The sequence below is a fragment of the Pyxicephalus adspersus genome, chromosome 8, assembly GCF_032062135.1.
Source record: "Pyxicephalus adspersus chromosome 8, UCB_Pads_2.0, whole genome shotgun sequence".
Lineage (NCBI taxonomy): Eukaryota > Metazoa > Chordata > Amphibia > Anura > Pyxicephalidae > Pyxicephalus > Pyxicephalus adspersus.
In genome coordinates, this window is record NC_092865.1 from 61,673,803 (window position 1) to 61,695,035 (window position 21,233).

General features: G+C 37.5%; 1 protein-coding gene across 2 annotated transcripts in view; it reads right to left on the reverse strand.

Annotated features, from left to right (window-relative positions):
- Positions 1-141: 141 nt before the first annotated feature.
- The window catches only part of APPL1 (adaptor protein, phosphotyrosine interacting with PH domain and leucine zipper 1), a 31,189-nt gene continuing 10,097 nt past the window's right edge, over positions 142-21,233 (reverse strand). For both annotated transcript variants that reach the window (XM_072420894.1, XM_072420895.1), the window contains 18 exons: positions 20,716-20,803; positions 19,809-19,850; positions 19,592-19,650; positions 18,863-19,009; positions 17,300-17,382; positions 16,437-16,595; positions 15,094-15,282; positions 13,990-14,032; positions 13,285-13,341; positions 12,925-13,013; positions 10,710-10,898; positions 10,418-10,464; positions 9,924-10,098; positions 9,401-9,437; positions 9,133-9,279; positions 8,897-8,947; positions 8,721-8,810; positions 142-6,189 (listed from right to left, as the gene is read on the reverse strand). In XM_072420894.1, coding sequence (XP_072276995.1) covers positions 6,040-6,189; positions 8,721-8,810; positions 8,897-8,947; positions 9,133-9,279; positions 9,401-9,437; positions 9,924-10,098; positions 10,418-10,464; positions 10,710-10,898; positions 12,925-13,013; positions 13,285-13,341; positions 13,990-14,032; positions 15,094-15,282; positions 16,437-16,595; positions 17,300-17,382; positions 18,863-19,009; positions 19,592-19,650; positions 19,809-19,850; positions 20,716-20,803 — 1,842 coding nt within the window. In that variant the 3' untranslated portion in view covers positions 142-6,039. The remainder of the gene's footprint in view (positions 6,190-8,720; positions 8,811-8,896; positions 8,948-9,132; positions 9,280-9,400; positions 9,438-9,923; positions 10,099-10,417; positions 10,465-10,709; positions 10,899-12,924; positions 13,014-13,284; positions 13,342-13,989; positions 14,033-15,093; positions 15,283-16,436; positions 16,596-17,299; positions 17,383-18,862; positions 19,010-19,591; positions 19,651-19,808; positions 19,851-20,715; positions 20,804-21,233) is intronic.

Genomic DNA, 21,233 nt, shown 5'->3' on the forward strand with positions numbered 1-21,233 from the left:
TTTTAGGTGGTTACTGATGAGTTAGGTCACAATATATGGGCTGCCACCCACCTGCTGACTTAGGTTGTCACCAGCAGAATCCTGGAGAGATATAACAAGCCGGTGGCTTAGTTCACCAGAAACAACAAAAAACTGACATGGTTGTACTGACTTCCGATATCACAGCTCATTTATTAGTGGCTCATCCATAATGTGCCATAAATCTGTTCTGATCCAGCACTGAGCCAGTGGTCTGATTAAACATTTACACAAATGAAGAAATATGGGCATACACGGACATAACAGGTTCCCAAAAAATAATAGTTTGAAACACAGATAAAACCAAACCTAAAATATAAAGGCAGACAAGGAAAATACAAGAAAATTACATATAAAATCATCTCATATCAACCCATTTAACCATGTCTGGGGAGAGGAGTGCATGTACAGTAATACTAATACACAAAATGACATAAAGCATGATTTATAAAAAAACAAAACATCAGTAAAGGTGGATTCCTGGGCTGATCAGGACTTATTTCACCCATATAGTGGGAAAGAAGAGAAAATCATTTACACAAAGCACAATTTGAAGAATTACGCCTCCATCCAATGACGGTAACCACTGCACAGGGGTGGTGGGAGGACGCCTCTGGGAAGGCCTTAGTTTAAGGTGGCAGTTTGGGTGACTATTGCTATATAGACAGGCTGTTTGGTTATGGCTTCACAGTTGTTTTGGTTCTATAGAAAGGAAAGGACAAGCAGGAAACTTCCCATATGTAAAACAATAGCGGTCATTACTGGTTATCTAGTTATCATAAAACAAAGTCATGGGACTGATGCTAGATTTTCACCAAAATGTTGCAAAAAAAAGTTTAAAGGTTTCCTCATCACTGGGGAGGAAAATGTAGCTTTTGTACAAACCTTTACTTTAAATACACAAGAACATAAGAGAGAAGCCACCTCAGCCCCGCCAATCTCCTCCTGTCCTTGTGTACACTCTATTAGTGTATTGCAGTGACATTAATGGGCCTAACATACATATTTCATAGGCTTTCTAAGGGCTACTGTTTGCCAGAAAAAATCATTCCAGAAGATGGGACAACTAAAACAGTCCTAATGACTTTACAACAAATTTATAATTTATGTATAGCAAAATCCCTTCTAAAGACATCAAAGTGGTTTAATCAATAATGGCACATAAATGATTCAGGAGCTGAAAAGCCAGTTAGCTGCAAAAGTTTTACAAAGCTTTAGCATCTAAGAAGCCCTGTAATATTTAGGAGTGTTTCATGGTACTATTTATCATCAACTCTTTCTTTTTTATGTATTGCCGTCATATTAAGCAGCGCTGTACAAAGTCGATAGTCATGTCACTAGCTGTCCCTCAAAGGGGCTCACAATCCAATGTCACTACCATGGTCATATGGTAATAATACGGTCTAAGGTCAATTTGAGCGGGAAGCCAATTAACCCAACTGCATGTTTTTGGGATGTGGGAGAAAACCAGAGTACCCGGAGGAAACCCACACAAACAACCTGCAAACTCCTGTCCGAGATTCAAACCTGGGGCCCAAAGTGCTAGCAACTAAGCCACTGTGCTGCCCATTATGCAAAAACAGAGCTAACGTGTTGGCATAAGAGGATTCTGCACATTATTGTCAGATAAATGTATTATTTTGGCTGACTGGTACATTCATTGTTTCCTTACTAAGAGACTGTAAATCTGCTCAGCCTGGTATGAGATTTACACAACCAAGATCACCGCTCTGCTTCCTGGTTCAGCTTTATCCTCACCTGGCCAGTCACCAAATAATGACCCCGCTATTATTACGCCATATCATTGTCCAATCAGCAGCTGCAGAAGATATTGGTTGGTCTCTATAATAAACAAGGCATAAATCCACAGTATAACAATGTAATCTTTTCTCTCTGATCATTAAATTTAGTTTAGTTCTCTCCTATAATCATTTTAACAAAAGGAAAAAAAACCTCTAAAAATAAAACTTGAAACCTCCACCAATTTGAATCTATTTATTAGTTATGGATAATTTCTTATCACTTTAAACATTAATAAATTATGTGTTTATTAGGTTCCCTTATCAAACTCTAATCATAAAGTTATTAAACTTTTTTACAATGATTAGTGCAAACTTAACATATAATGTCCATTTAAAAAAAAAAGTTTGAAAGGTGGCGATGGGGGTGAATAAGGCTACATACACGCGGTCAATAATTGTCTTTGGAAAGGATCTTTCACAATCCTAATGACAGAGTGAATGCACATACAGCATTGTTCTGCTTTATGGAGAGGGGATGAGGGAGAATAACGGAGCGGCACCCCGCTGTGCTCCCTCCCCTACACCGATACTTGCTCTGAGGCGCTTATCGGACGAAAATTATCTCACACGAGTGTACGTAGCCTAACATTTAGTAAATTTATAATCTACAGCGTAAATAAAGTCACAATATAGCCATTGTGACCAAAGCAGGAGAAAGAAAATAAAGGATTTCTCCAGCTGATTCTCTGTATCTATCGCACAGAAATACATATAGATAATACCATCAATGTGAAATACATTGATGTAAACTGAAGACTACAAAAGCTAAAACTCCATAATCAGTTCTGAACGGACTATTCTGAAATAGACAAAGTGCCTTTTATTTACAGTCTCATGGAATCAGACAACAACTATTTTCAAGCCAGTTTCCTCCACTTGCATATCATTGCGAACATAAAAAGTATAGACAAAGCCCAAATCATAGTGCAACAATAATGATTTTGGGTTGGCATTTACTCATGTTTGCAGCTATACATCTTTAGTTTTTCAATGGACTTATCCATGATCAAGGTTCAATGCTGTATCAAAATGATTCACACCTAGAAACCCAAACGTATACTAGAGCGTTATCTTTACACCAAATACACACAAAATGCCCCCCAAGACTCAGTCCTGTTGATTAGGCAAAAGCGGAGTCCCTACTCCTGTGCTGTACAAAGCATGTTGTACAATACATAGTGAAGATCAAGGTGATCGCTGTCTGTGACACTGCCACTTGTAGCACAGTCAGTAGGAATATGTTGTGAGTACAAAGATTGTGCACAGCGAATGCAGCAAACAGGAAGCGATTCTTATAATTAATTCCCGTAATTTCCCCTCAACCTGGCCATGACAACTTTCTTCTCAGTCTATTCACATTAGTCATTATTCCCAAGCTCTTCAAATTTTTAATTGTAAAGGATGGCTTGTATGATAGATAGAATTTGATTGATAGATAGATTGATTGATAGATAGTTCTTAGTACCTAACTTTTTATACTGTTGGGTGAAGCTTGAAATTATAGGGAAGTTATCTTGCTGCTTACCCACAAAGAGTTAGGTTACCCACTAGCTTAGTAAGGGATTTCTGTTTATGTCCTAAGGGTGAATTGTTGCTATGTTAGCATTAAACTACGTAAAGTACATACTCAAGTATAAAGCAAGATTTTTTTTTTTACATGAGAAATTCTGTTAAAAATCAATCATGGGTCAGGTAAAACAGTCCCCAAACTTGCACTACCAACAGTAGTTGTGTGAAGTAATCTCCTGCCCATCAATTAAATCTAAGATCCAGCAAAGCTTTCTCTCTTGTTCTGCTGGAACTTTGATATAATTGTCAGGCAGGAGATCAATTCTTCTGACCAGTGCCTAACGATGCTCAGATAGAACTCAAATCAATTTACTAATTAATCAGAGATCCAATGCAACATTACCATACCGGTAATTGACAGGTGTCATAATTCCACCGCTATTAGAAGAAATATTTTCTAAAAGCACAGATCTAATAGAACAAAAACGTGCTAGTTCAATTCTTTTTTCCATGATGCAGAATTGTTGCACTACTGCTTAAAATGCAAAAAACATGTTTTAACTAGTTTAAAAAAACACATTTACATTAGGTTTAGTGCACATAAACAAAAATAATCCCCATTTCAATATTTAATTATTAAAGATGAGGTAGAGCTGCATAAATAGAAACTATGTCTAAATTGTCTTATTTGAAATTATGGCAAAGGTCTCATCTGCACTTCCCCTACCAAATCCAAGCGCAAACACTACTCAGAAGTGTTCAGAAGATTTCCAGGTTCTAGCCACAGAGGAGGGCTCGGGAGTGCGATCTTTCTACACCGGGCATCCTAAAACAATAATCTGACAAAGCTCTGCTAAGGTAAAGGTTATGTTCTTGACAGAGAAAGAGTTTATGTATATGGGTAAATTTTTCATGGGAACTTTTGTTGATTGCATTTTGTGTAAATACAAAGCCAGGGTCCTCATCTGCCCAATTTATACCCAGAGGAGTATCGGCTTCCCTGTAGGAGCATTGGCACATAAGACAAAGAAAAAATTGCAATTTAGTAATTAATGTGAACACATTAATGGGGTTATCAATCAAAGGAATGGATGGAAAGTATGGGGCAGTTCATACATGTGCTCATAATCAGCAAGTTAGTTCTAAATGACATTTCTCCGATGATAACATGACGCCTCATTTGTCAAAATTCTGGTTGATTAGAATGAGCAGAATACAGATTTATAGTAATGTCAGCTTGCTGTAATGTCATGTGTTTTAAAATCATCTCAGTCTGGTGCTACTCCTGTCATCAGTCAGTCAGGTTTCATCCTTCATTGATTCTAATACAAATAAAAAGACACAATCACTTAGCTCAGTCGGGTTCTCATATGTACAATTACCTGTAGCATGCTGGTCCCCAACTACCGGTCTGCCTGAACTTGGGATAAAGAATTTGCCATATTTTTCACTGCACAATAAGCAACCATGGTTCTGCCAAGTAAATTCACTCCTATAAAGCTTGCTTATTCCTCACACTTATTTCTGTGTAAATCAAATTTAATAAGGATTTTTAAGTACTAAAGATTGATCAACAGGAAATGGCATACAACTGCAAATTCTAAAATATAATTTATTTTTTTACCTTCTGTTGATGCAAAATTTTGAAGCATTTGCCCTTGATACAGAAATCTGCAAAAATTCCCTTTTGTGCAAACTCATGATTCCACAGCCCAGTGTTCTCCCCGGCCCCTTTAAGCCGGGCGCACCACCCGCTTTTTAGGAACCACCTAGCTGTTTTGGGGAGGTTACTGATGAGTTGGGTCACAATACATGGCCACCACCCGCCTACAGCTTCTTCCCACCCATCTTAAAAAAAATTTCTGCGTTGAAAACTGCCACAGCCCATTTGTTCCCGATTTAATGCATAGAAGCAACCAATACCAAGAATTCATTCCCATACAGGGTATAAAGTTGTTGCCATCAACAACTCTCCTCAATACCTCCTATTAACAAAACGTTTTGCTACAAAAAAAACTTGTGATGACCCAATGGCAGCCCCACACAAGTTCCTCAATAAAGGAGTTTCCCATTGTCAGGATGAAATCATAAAATTCATGTAATTAAAATGACTCTGAGGGCTTTGTAGGACATAAAAATATTTGGTTGTGGTTATCTGAAAATAGTACTCTATACATTGTTGGAGAAGGGCATTTCAGGGGTCTAAAGTACTCTAAAGTGCAATAACTTCAATGGAAGGGTTGAAGGCAGATGTAAAATCTGGACCCTTATCAGCTGTTTTCTGGGAATTCTTACTTTAAATTATTTAAAAGACAATAATTTACAGAGAAAATCAACACTGTTCTGAAACCAACAATGGTGGAGTATAAAGGCAAAATAAAACGCCCGCACCTGGTTAGAAATATAAGAGGCTAGGGAAATCAGCAAAAAAAATAGACACCAAAATCTTCAGCTCATTGGAGCTTTCCTGGAGAAATGCTGAGCAGAATGAAAACCAAATAGCGGAGTTGCTTTGTAGTAAAATTGAGTGTCCTGGTACAGGTCACAAAATCATGGCGAAAATTTGGATTTCAACAACGGCTGCTTACATTCATTAAAAAGGCTTTTAGAATAATCAAATCAATAATAAAAAAGAGCTCTGGTATATCTGTCTCACATGCTAATTGTGCCTTAGCATTAACTGCCGAGAAGTCTCTGCTTGTTCTTTCACTCACGCTTCGGACTCTCGTTTCTTTTTTCCATCTTCGCTTAGTTCGCTGTCCTCTGATTGGCTGGAGTTAAGGACTACAAACTGTCCTTCTGTGCTGGCCTGGCTGGGTCTACTGGAAGCAGCGATTAGGCGACTCTGCTCCTCCAGGTCCTAGGATAAAAAAAAAAAATGATATCAAATATATGGGAAGCGGACCTAATTTTAAATTTTTACTTTACATAAAAGGGTAGACAACCCTTTTATTTAAAGTAAAAATGTTGTTCTTTGTTTATTTAAAAAAAAAAAATAAAAAAAAAGGATTAAGCACCTCCTCTTTCTGTCTTGATCACTACGGCAATCAAGACTGAATAGGAGCGCAGAGCCTCCTGAAATACCTACGTCACGCATCCTGGGAGGCTCTTGACATGCACAGAAGGGGCATTTTCCTTCACTGAGGGGAAAGAGATGCAGATCTCACGCATACACAGAGATCAGCGCTCTTTTTTTACAGTGGGCTACGTCACCTGATCTTGCGCCTGCGCAGAGGCGAGATAAGGTGACGTACCCAGAAGAAGGCCGAAGATGGCGGTGCCCAGTTTCCTTTGTGCCTGGACAAAGAAGAACTCCAGGGCGGTGCAGGGCCGAATCGAAGAAAGCTCCAGCTCGATTTAGGGATATAAGTAAGTGTAATTTTATTTTTCAGTTTAGTTCCACTTTAGAAATAGCTGAATAAAATTTTGTCAGCTTTCCCAGGAATACAAGATTCTTCCCCTAAACGTTTTATCACTCTCTATACTCTTCACTCAAAGGTTTCCATTACAAGGATGAAGAGATGGGTCTCACATAGCTTAATCTACACCGTTGCAAAACAATTGGAGTTGCCCATCATGTTGCAATGGTTATTATTACACAGTATTTATATAGCGCCATCATATTACGCAGCGCTGTACAAAGTCCATAGTCATGTCACTAACTGTCCCTCAAAGGAGCTCACAATCTAATGTCCCTACTATAGTCATATGTCATTAATGTAGTCCAAGGTCAATTTAGGGGGAAGCCAATTAACCTAACTGCATGTTGGGGGATGTGGGGGGAAACGGAAGTACCCAGAGGAAACCCACGCAGACACAGGGAGAACCTGCAAACTCCATGCAGATAGTGTCCTGGCTGGGATTCCAACCTAGGACCTAGCGCTGCAAAGGCCCGAGTGCTAACCCCTGAGCCACCATGCTGCCCTATGAACTGGTTGCAAATGAACTGAGAGGGAAGAAAAAAAAAAAAAAAAAAGAAGGAAGTATTGTAGTCCTGTTCACATCACTGTGTATACGCACTATTTTGTTCTACCCATTCACCCAGAACACAGGAGGTTTTTCACAGCACAAACTAATGATAGCCAGGGGTAACTTTGTTAAACCACAGTCTAAACCAGTGGTCGCCAATAGGCAGTCTGGACCACTAAAATTTCCAGACCGCATGTGCTCAGGAAGCCGGGCGTAACTCAAAGGGGAAGAAACTTTCCCCATAGTGGCTTCATGATGGCAGAACCCCGCCCACTTCATTGAACGCCAGAGACAAAACCTGCCCACTTCATTTAGCCTGCGTTCTGTACGGGGAACATGGTCCACAGCTCTGGCTGGTGCGTCCCCCCAGCGGGGTCCTTCTCCTGACCCTGCTTGGGGGCACACCGGCCAGAGCCCCGGACCACCAGTTGGTGACCGCTGGTCTAAACAATCCCAGACTAAAACCATGTTGTTGGAATTATTATTTACTTTCTGTAAAACACCACCAATGGGATTGGCTTTTCCCCAGAGGCTGTAAGTACCAAAGCATAAAAGATCTATAAGGTAGTTAAATGCAGTTTTATTTTGGGTGCTAGGCATAATCAGATAGTATAGTAACAGCAAAGGTATTCAGTTTCTACTAAAGACGTTTAAACATCATCTTTCCACTAATTATACTGAATATGTTCAAAAGAAAGAGTTCTTACTATGCTACAGGAGAATATAAAAGGTCTGAAAAGTAAATGCCACCAATTACAGGATTTTACCTATCCATTACAGTGGTACCTTGGTATAAATCCTTAATCTGTTCCAGATCCTTGGACTTACACCAAACAAATTTTCCTATAAGAGATAAAAGGAAAATCCATTCCCATTAAAAAAAAATCAAAAAAATCCTATTGTTATTGGCATATTATGGGGCTGTATAAAATAATTTAAACACTGCTTAATACTAAAATACATAAATACAAAAGCAAATAGATGAAATAAATGAAAATGTAACCTCACTTTACCTTGCTGAGAAGAGTGGAGTGCCTACTAGGATGGTGCTGAGAAGGGAGGAGGAGGAGATGTAATGTAATTCACAGAAAGTTATAGCGCGGGTTGTTCAATGAATGGTAGCAACTGGCGTACTGACGCTCGTGGGCAGTCGTGGCTTTGTCTCAAGAGAGGTAAATAAGGAAAGCTCCCAGTGTTTTGACTCATTTTGACCCATACAAGTTCTAGCACAAAGGTTGTATACCAAGCAAAATTTTGTGTGTCCAAACAAGACCTATACCAAGTTGGACTTCCAACTGGAATTCCAAAGCGGACTTATACCAAGGTACCACTGTATCTGTATTTTTAACAATGGCTAAATACAGTTAACTTTTGGAACTTAAAGTGCTCCAAAGCCAGTGCTCCAAAGTATTGTAATGTTACCTTTTCTATCTGTTTCTGTTTGCTGATTTCCTTTTCTTGCTTTTCTTTGACTTTCTCTATTTCCTTCTGTTTCTCAGAGGCTCTTCGGTCCTTTAGAGGCACAAATGTTTACATTAATGCAATGTTTGCGGGAAAATGAACTACAGGGATTATTTATAAGTTAGGGACGTACATACCAATTCAGCATGAAGTGCAATTTGCTTAGCTAGGCCAACAGAATCACAAATCTGTGAACAGATGACAGAGAAAAAAAAATATTATTTTGTGGCAGCTGCTGAAAACAAATACAAGTATTGTAGTCCTGTCAAGTCACATCTAAACATTTTTAAAATTGTAATAGGGGAAATTCTAAACTTTCTATTCTCCATAATGGTCAGAAAAAAAATAACAGTTCTTCTACATAATAAGTTACCTTTTCTCCCTCGTTGTTTGACTCAAAGATATAGCACACAGAGACAGGGCGACCTTCAGAACGCCCTCCCGCAGTACGTAGCACAAATCCAAATAACCGTTTGTTTTCCTGATGTGTGGCATACAAAACCACATTTGGCAGTGGGAACTGTACAGGAAACAATTTCAAACCTTAATTTGTCATATTCAAATGATACAATACAGAACAGCTAAGCAAAGAGACATAGCAAACACAAAGCACCATGTAAATAAACAGTACAAACACTCACCCTTAATCGTGTAACCTGTGTTTGTGGATCAATCAATCTAAAAGTGAACATTATAGGGAATTAATACAAGAAAGGCAAGAAGTATAACAGTATAATATATACAAAATACATGTATTCAATAAACTCGTAAGAGGCATAGATTGCTTCCAGAAACATTGTCTCTACATCTATCAACACCATTTCTCCTGTTATGTATAATATTCTGCAAAAAAAAAAACAATTTTCTGTTTCTTGCAATGTTCCTGTATACACCTATTCGCTCATGACATCATGTTGACACCTACTGGCACAATGCAATGCATTTAAAGCTTTGTATTTTGCTTCTGAAAGTATATATATAATAAAGAGTTTCTATCCTGGATGCCAACAAAGTTATGCAACAGACATTAGTTATAAGAGCACTATTACTCTCATAGCATAATGCTAGCGCACTGTTACTACTTGTAGGTCATCATACTGAGCTATCAGGGATGAAAATGGATGTGTTATGGGTGAAAGTGAATGCGTTTTATAAACAACTCACTTCAGGCAGTCGCAGGTCACGAGAAGGTGGGACTCAGTCATCCGGAAGATATTGTGTATTGCACGTGCAGCTAGGATTTGGCGCATTGTTTCATACACAACTTCAGGGTTGTCATCGATTTTTACTTCCATGGATCCAAGAAACCTGACAATAAATAGCTGGTGGAGAATTGAATCTACAGACAAAAAAAAAATTAAAATAAAACAATTAGCACAAAATGAATAAAAGCTAACATGATTATTCAATGACAATGCAGTTAACTAAATCAATCAGAATTAATCATTAATTTATGTAAATGATCAGTGTATGAGGAACGTATTTGAGTTGCCTTCAACTGACCGATCAGATGATGAATACACCATACACATAAAAGAATTACATAATGGTACTGCAACATCTAAACATTGGTTAGCGGTAAATTTGTATAGAAATGATAACTATTTTTAGTACCTTTACATATAAATATACATAAAACACAAATATACATATATTACCTTCAGACACAGGTTTTTCTCCAGATTCTCCAAATGGGTTGGTTCTCCTGTAAAAAGGGGCAATAAAGAAAAGTGGGTATAGGTGGATATTCATATATACTATCTTAGAACCAACACATAAATGAAACTTATCTATAAAGATTAGAGCAAGCAGGGGTGGTGTCTATAGCAGCCAGATACTGTACTTTTTATATTTTTTTCAGACATGTACAAAATTCTAAATGGTGCCTATACCAAACGTCTCAACTTTCTCTAATCAGCATGCAGCGGATCCATTTTTTAGGTTATGTACCTGCCAGACTGCCCTGGTGTTTTGGGTTGTCCAGACTGATCTTCACTCACTGGAGAGATGATGTCAAACTGAATGGGAGTGTCTGGAGCTACAATGGAGTCCAGGGAGAGAGCTGTGAGAGCAGAGGTGTCCGATCCTACCGAACTAGTACTATTTGTGCGTGTGGTTCGCGTGTTTGAGCGAGGTGGCCTGCAGAATAAAAAAATGCAATATTTACAACATCTAAGAAAAAAAAAACAGCTGTACATGACATCTGTATTATTTTTTTTACTAAAAGTGCTGGAATACCCAAGTCTAGCCGTTCTAATAAGAATACAGGAATACTAACGGTAATAATTTTAATTATCTGAATGTTTTCATGATTACACTTTTACACAGACATACAGCAATAGCCAATTTGTAAAATTATAGCTACAGAAAGTCCAGGAACAATCCCCGAGTTTCCATCTTTTGCTCTGGTGGTTTCTGTGGTAGTTTCAGAATATTAATAGAAGCATGGGTCATGGACCTGATGCCCACACTTAATCTGGTTTACAAGACGAAGAAGGTTAAGACCCCGTGGCTTGCAGCATTCAAAAACATTATTCATGTGATTGTCTTCTCAGTGTTACAGCACATACTTATAATGCTACATGTAATCTTAATGAAATACCGGCAACCTAGCAAGCAATCCCATATTTTTCATACAAAGAGCAACTCCTTTTCACAGAGAGGTTACAGAAAAACTTTCTGTGATACAGGTTGATAAATACAAACCATGTATTCTAAGTGGTTATACTGGTAGACGTACAGTTGTCAGTGGTTCCAGAGTGATCTATGGGTATTGGACCATTAAAAATAAAGGTTTTTTAGAACTGAAGAATGACAGAAGTAATATTTTAAAAGAATCCTAAAGAAAACCCAGGCCAGGCAGCTAGCATTTTCAGAAGTCAGTAGTAGTCTAATCAATTCTCTCAGTCCCTTAAAAATGAAGGTGCATTCAGCATTATGTATGGTTAACCAATGGACAGAGAATTTTTTTAGGGGGTAACTATTCAGTGAAGCAAGGCATTAGGTTGTGACTGCATCATCATTTTACTTAGTGAGCAGATGGAATTTCCCTTAAAAAAGTTTTTATCACATAATGGCTTCTAAGCAGGTTATCTTAAGGGACATCACACCACACAAATAATCTAAAAAAAGAGCAGTACATATGGAAAAACTGAGGTCATGAAGATGCTCTCTGGATCACCCTGTAACATTTACAATTGTGCCAAAAGATATCACAGAAACAAGACTCCATAGCAAGGAGATTACTAAATGGTTCTGCAATGTCATCCATGCCTTATTACTAGTGAAAATTCATCCTAAGTCTTCTGCTTCTCAAGTGAACAAACGACAAAGCTCCTGCCTATATTCAGACATAGCTGAGGTTTACTGTGATGCCCTTTGATCTATCCTTTGAAAGGAGAAGAGACTGTGCCCACATTTAGGATGTGGCAACACAATCCTTAAAATGATTCCTTAATTAGATCATGTGGCATTAACAAGTTCTGGTGACTTAGTGCAGACGAGCACAAATATAAAAATTAGCAAAAGGGACACAATGCAGACTGCTTGCTGCTTTATCAATTAGCCTGTTTACATTTTAATTTGCCAGGTGAAAGCATTGTTTTAAAGAGAATGTATTGTACGTTTGAGATACTTTAAATCTATGTAAAAAGTTTTGGCCCATATATAATTAATTTTGTATGTAAGCAAATATATATACACGGAAACAGCCATAAATGTTTATTACATATGCAGATACTTCTTTCTGCTTTGAGGTAATAAAAATTGCTGTGCATTACTTTTTTGCCAAGTCCATGAGGCCCCATTGTAAAGCCATCAATCAGATTTTCTGCAGAATAGCAACACTGGCATTGCACTAATTATACAACTGGTGAAGAGCTGACAAAATTGCAATTGCAAAGATGAACTATTTTATACCACCATTATTCAAATATGGATATTAGTTACTAACCCAGAAATGGTGATTCTGATTGTCTTGTGAAAATAAGGTATGGTCATCAAAAACTAATCGGCAATGTACACAATCTGACCACACTTTCATAAACTAAATTTACCCTTTACGGCCTGTAAAGCAGAGTGATGCATCCAGAATCTCCACAGCACTGTTCATAGAGTACTCAAACCATTGTTACAGACGATCAAACATCACGTGTGAGTAACTTACACCGGCCTCATGCTCTCATGTCTCTGCTGGAAAGATGGTGATGGGGTCACAGCTTCTAGGGCAGTTTGGTTTACTCTGGCAGCAGTTTCCTGGTATGAAATAAGATTGTAAAGGTTTAGAATTCCAGAGGCACTACAAACAACACTTTATCAAATACAAAATTACACTTTTAGCTGATGCAATACACAGAAAAAAAAGCATATCTGTGTTCTTTTAAAAAGAAAGAAAGGCCTGTTTCTTGCCAGAAAAACAGTAAGAGGGCAACTCATGCTAGTGTTTGGGCACTGTTTGATCTATACCAGCTATTTATTAGAGGCACATTTGTGTAATGGGTTTTATTCTCTAAAGAAATTAACTCACCTCTGGGTTTTCCGTTAGATAAATGCGTTTTGAGATGTTATTTATTGTACTTATCCACTGTGCAGAGAAAGAAAAAAAAAATGTGTAACGTTAAACATTAGACCGGATTCAATGATGTGTATATTAAATGCATTCCTGTTTGCTAAGTAACAAGGGTTATTGTAACTACTATAGATGCAATATATATACACCTCTCCTGATTGCATATCAATTACCCCATGTGGCCCAAAGCAATTTTACATTTCAGCTATAGGCCAACTAAATTCATCTTTTTTGTTTTCTGGTTTCACTAAAGATAGCTTTAAAGTTAGGCTTAAGTTCACACTTGTGTAGAAGATGAGGAGCATTTACTGCTTTATCGTATCAAACCAAAGCCTCTTGGGAAACCCTACATGGTGATGATGTTCGGGGGGGTTAGTTAGGGTTAATAGCTGATTTATCTAAGGGTTAATAATGAGCAAACAAAATACATTTTACAGTAATAATATTGTATCCTGCATTTTCCCAATTTATTGGCTTACAGTTGTTTCAAAGCCAAGAAGCAGCTGATATTCCAAATATTTAGAAATTGTATCCTTTTATCGGGATGGGATAACTATTGGCTGGTTAGGGGAAGAGATTCCTAAATATGCAGAAGTCTAAAGAAGCACAACATTATTTCTCAATATCTGTCTCCTACATACACATAGATACGATTATTTATACCTCTTCACTGTCCTTCTTGCTCTCTGCTTGTAAAATTACAGACCTAAATAATAATAAAAAAAAATTCACTAATGAAAAACAGAACTATAATGAAATAATAAAATTATTATATTTATGCAATTACTTATTCCTTCAAATGTTTCTCTCTGGTCAATGTTACTCTTTTAAAGTTAGAACAAAAAAACAAAAATAAGAACAAAGCTATTTATTAAAAGCAGTAGTATAATCTGCCTTTCTTGGTTCATCCTTTTCCCTAAGCAAATCACATTTTTTCTGCTGCACAGTTTTCATACTGAAGCCAATTTGAGACCCAGGGATATTATTACTGTATCCCCTGCTGGGGGGGGTGCACTGCCAAAATTTTCTTGCGGACAACTGGTTGGCGACCGCTGGTCTAGTGCACATCAGTGGTAGGAACTGTGCTCACAGTTGAGATGCAGCTTGCAGGCTGCCCACATGGTAAGAATAACGGTGGTAAATAGAAGTTTATTACTACAGTTTACCAACTGCCAATACAAAATTTGAAATGCTTACTGATTTGGAATGAGCAAGCTGATTGTTCTGTCAGATAACTGACAGGGTGCCAGCACCTCAGGAGTTTCCTATGTGAACTAGCCCTAATTTTTCATTGAGCTTTTGTCCTTTTACAGTCCAGTAACTAGCTGGGTTGATCTTAAAATTTAGGAAAAGCAGACAACTATGCAGTCAATGGGCCTGATTTATTAAAGCTCTCCAAGGCCGGAGAAGACTTTTCATCAGTGTAGCTGGGTGATCCAGCAACCTGGAATGGATTTCCTAAAAGTCATTTGCTATTTGTTAGCAAATGTTTTCAAACCTGGATCAGATCCACTCTAGGTTTGCTGGACCACCCAGCTGCACTGATGAAAGTGTATCCTCTCCAGCCTTGGAGAGCTTTAATAAATCACGCCCAAAGTGTGAATCTCAAGTGTGATTGAATACAATAACAAATCTTTTCACAGGTAAGCCAAAAATAAATAGGATTAGTTACACAGTTATTTGAACTATTTAGTGGTTGGCTTATAGATCTAATTTATTATCTTTTTTCTACAGATGTATTTTTTCCTGATTAATAAATATACCAACTTTTTGCCATCAAAGGAAGTGATCTGGAAGCAGTATCTCCGATCTTCAGAGTCCACAGCCATAACAGAACAGTTATCGATATCCATGACCAGACCCCCTGCTACATCTCCTCTGGCTTGGCTCATTAGATTTCCTCCCTGAGTGAAGAAATACTGGCGTTCCCAAGATGAAGACACCAGCCCTGTCTTACTGAAACAGAAAAAAGAAGCAATTAATCAAAATCCAGAAAAGAAGCAATACTGCTGTAGAGACAATAAAGTTTGTGCATTAAAAAAGTCTAAATGAAAAAGATTTCTTATTCATAATCACCATTCAGATGATTTAAAAATAAATTCAAATAGGCTTCCAATTTGGTTTTCCTCTTTTATTATGTTTATTGTATTTTATTGAGACAAAACGTGGAAGGAGTTTCTCAATGAAGATTTACAGGGTGTGCCCACAGGACTTTTACAAGTCTGTGTTTTTTTACATTTCAGGTTTCACATCTAGGATTGTGCAGAAGCAGAATCTCACAAAGTTGAGACTTTTACTTACCACAGATGACAGCCATATTTTTTCAGCAGCATGGTACCCCACCCTATTGAAGCCTTAATGCCAGAGATTTCCTGAGTGACACATTCCCAAACCACTGGACGGGTCATGATTGTACATCACTGTTAGCCACTCTCTCAAAATCTATCCCCAAAGACAAACTATACTCTACGAAAGATACCAGCATTGTGGATTTGAAATAGTGCACATCAGATACCAATAACACTATCACATATTGCAGAACCAACGTCATAAAATTGCCTACAGACACTCTTGTGGCATCAAAGGTGCTTATGACATATCGGATGCTATAATCTCTCTCACAGAAGACAAGCTGCTAAAATCATGCAAAATTTACTACAAACTCAAAATACACATGTCAAGGTGTACTTAATTGAAAACCTTGTGACTAATATTTTTATGTTTAGCAATAATTGTGTACTTTGTTTTTCCTTTCAACTGAATGTGCTTAAAATTTTAGAGTTTCAGGTTGTAACATTCCCTGTACATCAAGATCACGCCAACGATAAAAATTACTAGAATATAGCATGGTAAATATCTAGGAAGAAGTTCAGAAGAAGCCTCACAACAAATGTGATATCTGCAATCTACTGAAAATGCTCCTTATTGTAGTAACTGTTTCAGATCAGTGATTTAGAAAACACTGAAGCTATAGGAGGAGGATGACAGTAAGTCGAACAGGAACCTTCAGCTGAAAACATTACTATGGCAGTCTCCCTTCTTCATCCTGATTTAGGTTTAGACTTAGATTCATTAGACTTTTTTTCAGTAAACCATAAGCTTTCCCGTACTTGCGTATGTTGAGGTAGCCGGCTTTCCGGGTTAAGTTTCGGTTGATGGGAAGTTTCTTTGGATCTGGATCTGGCAAATATAAAGGTTCGCTAGCCACCTCCATGTCCTGAATAGTTTGCTGCATGTTCTCCACATCACTGTCCATTTCCCTGCGGACACTGACATAAAATGTTTACAGGTTACCTTTCACTCTTTCTTATAAATCAAAACCATCTGAAGAAGGAATTTCGTGATCTTAAAACAGAATAAACTAACATATTTTACATACACAGCTATATTTTGCGGTGCGTTTTTATCCTAATTATCTTGCTAATAAAATCATTTAATAAAACATTTCCATTTCTATTACATAACTTATTATAGCCCAGTGACATCATCATTAGATATTTGTGCTGCTCTATGCAATAATGAGAGAGGTCAGAAGGTACGGTAAAAAGTTTGATAAAACTGGGAAGTATCGATATTGCCCACATAATATACTAAACCTTCATGACCGAAAAAACTGCAATCCAAAGAATGGAACGGGTGGGCCAAGGCCAGCTAATTTAAGGGAAAAGGGCTGGAGGATGCTAGAAAGGAAACAAGGGGGCCTTTAATTGACTTGTAGCAGCTACTTATGCATACCGCAAGAAGATAAATATGTGCAGTGAAATCAGAGTAAGCACTGTAAGGTATGTACAACAGTGCAAGGCTGAAATAAAGGCTGGAGTTCAGACAATTATTGTGCTTCCCTCAAAACAGCAAGCAAAGCTTACATATGATGCAATGTGGATGTACATTTAGAGGGACAAAATTCTATGTGAATTATGCTAACTACATAAACCTTTTCTAACAAAAAGAAATATACACAACATCCACTTACTTTTGTACACTAGTTGAGATGTTGGACAAAAACTCTTCTAACTGGTCATTAAGGTTTTCAGAGCCCATTTTGAAAAAACTTATCTAGGAAAAATGTAAGTACAAACAAAATAAACACTGAATAAGATTTGCAGTATTGTTTTTTTAAGCTGAACAAAAGCAAAAAACTAAACTTACTGCTAAAAAAACAGGGTATCTGCCTCCCCCCCAAAAAAACACAGCTAGATTAGTGATAATGACTTTCCTGTTGTGCAGTAAGAATAGGCAGCTTTGTTTCTAGCCTGTAAATGGACAATGAAGGAGAAGTAGAACACTGATAAGGTGGTTCCTCTGCTCTCCCCTGTAAGCTCACACTGTTGCCACCATTGGGCAAATTAACTAAACTCTGAATGCCTCACAGTGCTTTTGTTTCCTGTCCCAGGGTGTGTATGCTTTTTTATTTGTTTTCTCCAGGTACATCTGGGATTCCTCCACCCTCTGTAAACATACAGACATGTTATTCTCTTTCTAAATTAACTGATTTTATATAGTGTAGGTAGGCACTAGCAGTACTGTGACATGGACATTTCATTCTAACCAGTTTTGGAGCAAGGACAAAAGAATTTACATATCCAGCTAAATAGGGCACCTTCTCCAAAATCAGTTCCTGTTAGCACCTAATAAGGGATCACACTCTAGAGAGATGTTTCTCCTGTGGATATTTTACACTGCCCATGAGATCAAAAATCTATTCTAATACGAAAAACAAAAATGATTTTATAAACGTATTTTTGTTACCGTATTTTTTGCCATATAAGACGCACTTTTTCTTCCCCAAAACTGGGGGGGAAAAGTTAGTGCGTCCTATACGACAAATGTGTTAAAAAAAAATAATTAAAATATTATACTCACCCGATACCCGATCCTGCGTGTGTCTCTGGCTGCAGCGTGTCTCTCTTCTCTCCTCTGCCAGCATCGTGTTTTCTCCTGTCTGTAAAGCAAAGCGAAAGAAGCCAGCACAGCGCCACCTGCTGTTCCCTGTCCTAACTGCCGTACAATAGAAAAAAAGCACAGAGTGATCAGAAGGGGAATTTGAAAGGTACAGAGTGATCAGAAAGGGAATTTGAATGGCACATGAGTGATCAGAAGGGGAATAATCTTTCAGAATTTTTTTTTCTAGATTTTCCTCCTTTAAAATTGGGTGCGTCTTATATTCCGGAGCGTCTTATATGGCGAAAAATACGGTATTTACTTTAGGCTATTTATCCTAAGAGTATATTTTGATTTCAGGGAACACAGGAAGAGCAAAAAAACTAAAAGCATATAAACTCTTTTCCATAGGACCCCTAATCTACCCCCCCCCCAAATTGAGATGCCAAAATCAAAAGGGCAGAAAATAAAATGGAAACTAAACTTTTAAACCCCAGGTACACTTTACATTCCTACCTGGCCCTGTTAACTAATGAAGAAAGGCTGCAATACAACAATGTCAATAATATTATCACCCAAAGACAGGCTGATATTTTAATAACTTCTTTTAAGTTGCCTACTAAAGTTATGGAAGGTGCTGTCTCTGGGGGCTTACCTGAGCCTGCATATAACCCAAAAGTGGTTCCAAGATGGCAATCTTCTTCTTGTACTGGATGGTGTTAAGTGCACAAAAATAATGCATCATTGTCTGGTGCTGTTTCTTTCTGGCAGTGTACACATCTTCTGTGGCTTCAAACTTGGTCTACAAAGAAACACACAACCATATTATTACCTGATAGGAGGATTATGTAGGCAGAATAAAGGTTAGCAGTCAATATGATTATTTCTCACTACCTTTCCCTACATGAACTCTTAGGCAATGGGTGCATGCTGATACAAAAAGGCATACCTCATCAGAATGTAAATCTACTGCTGTGACTTTGAAGGAAATATAGTTATCTTTCTGACCTACCCCTTTACCCCCACCCCAAATTTACACCTTGTTCATAAGAAAACTTAAGGATTTTTGGCCAAGATCTGCTTTACCCTGGATGTGCCTTCACAGTCAAATCTCTGACTTCTAAGGGGTCATTATACAAAGGACACCCCGGAGACTGCCAAAAAGAGGGCTATGGGGAAAAAAATGAAAGAAAGCGATTTATGTAAGTCTCTGGGGTGGGAAGATACTTTCACTAAAAAGTACCATTATCTCCCAAAGAAGCACTATGAACATTTAAACTGAAGCAATAAAATGAACAAAAAATGGAGACAGTCTTTAAAATGGAGACAAAAGTCATTGAATAACAGAATAAAATGAAAAATAAAAAAACTGCAACTTTCTAACCTTTTCATTCTCTCGCTTCTTGGACAATCGACTGTACCTGTTGATTGCTACATCATGATCTACACAAGAAAAAACAAAAATCATAACAGTAACCTAGAAGCATCTTCATATAACCCAGGTTACCCATAATGCTGAAATAAATGTGTTGGCTGGCATTTTCAAGTTTGGATGTTTGGATTTATTTACACATTGAACTGCTAAAAGAAAGTATACATACCATTGCTGGCAATTTGAAAAATCTCCTTTAAAGTTAGGATTTCTGCAATGAGGAAATAATATCGGGAGAAACATGAATATTTAATAGGGTAAGACATGGAAATACAATAATTGGTCTAACACTTAAATACTTTGTATATATACACACCATATAACATCAGTTTTTTTTCTAAGGTATGTTTTCTAAGGTATTGCATATATACCCACACAATATAAGCCAAGATGGAACAAGTAGCTTTTTATATATTTCAAGTTGTAGGTGTAAATAAAAGTGAAATGCTTATATATGAATACTATACTATTGCTATTGGTTTATTCTACTGATTCCAAAAAAAAACAAAAAAACAAAAAAAAAAAAACATACAAACTGTTAAAAGGTAATGGGAGCATAAAAAGCTGTGTATCAATCACATTTATATTGAAAAATTACTATCAGGCAAATTTTAAAAAGTGTGCTCACCTAAATTGCGCTATAGTTTCCCTATACAGATGTTGTAGCTTACAGACTTCCCATGTCTCTAACACACCCTGTAGGCACACACAGTGACTAGAGGGGCAGTCACTAAGGTTTCCTGCCTACCAAGATCCTTTTAGATAATGGGATTGAACGCAAATAAGTGGAAACTAAAAAATGTACAAGAGATGCTGCTGCTCTCAGGGTACTTATAACATAACGGCCTCCTGATCTGATGTTTTTCAGCCAACATGTCAGATTCAAGTGTAGTATGCGACGACTGCATTCATGCAAAATATGCAATCATATACTACACAAGAGTCTGATATGTTGCCACTTGTCTTTTTGTGCAACTCAGGCCACACCAAAAATGGGACAGCTTCATGCTGATGTATACATAAAGAAGTTTGCCTTTAATGAACTGAAATAAATCAGTTCTAAGACAACAGCATACCTTTTAAATCCCTCTCTTTAAACTGGTTAATGGGAAACATCATAGCGTCGGCAAGCTGTGTGGACAACACTGCATGACAGGAACTTAGCTGTTATAAGAAGAATACAAAAAAAGGAATATATCTTTTAAGAATATTTATAGTCTTATGTTTAAGTAGAAATCATGTGCATCTAAAAATGAGGTTACAATTTTAAAAGTTAGTTGAATAATTAATTTAATCACATTTTGAACACAGCAAATTATTAAACTAATTTTCTTTGCAGTGGAAAAGCAGCTGAAATATATCATGCAGTGCTCCAAGTGGCATGACAACCTTTTAGGAGGGTGTGTTAAGGTGCGGCTTTTCAAAGATTGGCAGTACAGACGCAGAACAGAAGCAGGTGTTGACAACCTAAGACATGTATGAGAAATAGATTTTACTATTTTAATAGATTTTGAAATTAAACATTGGGCATGTGAAGGAGTTATGTCATCTTGACGAGCCAATGGAACTGAACGCAGATGACGAGACAAAGTAG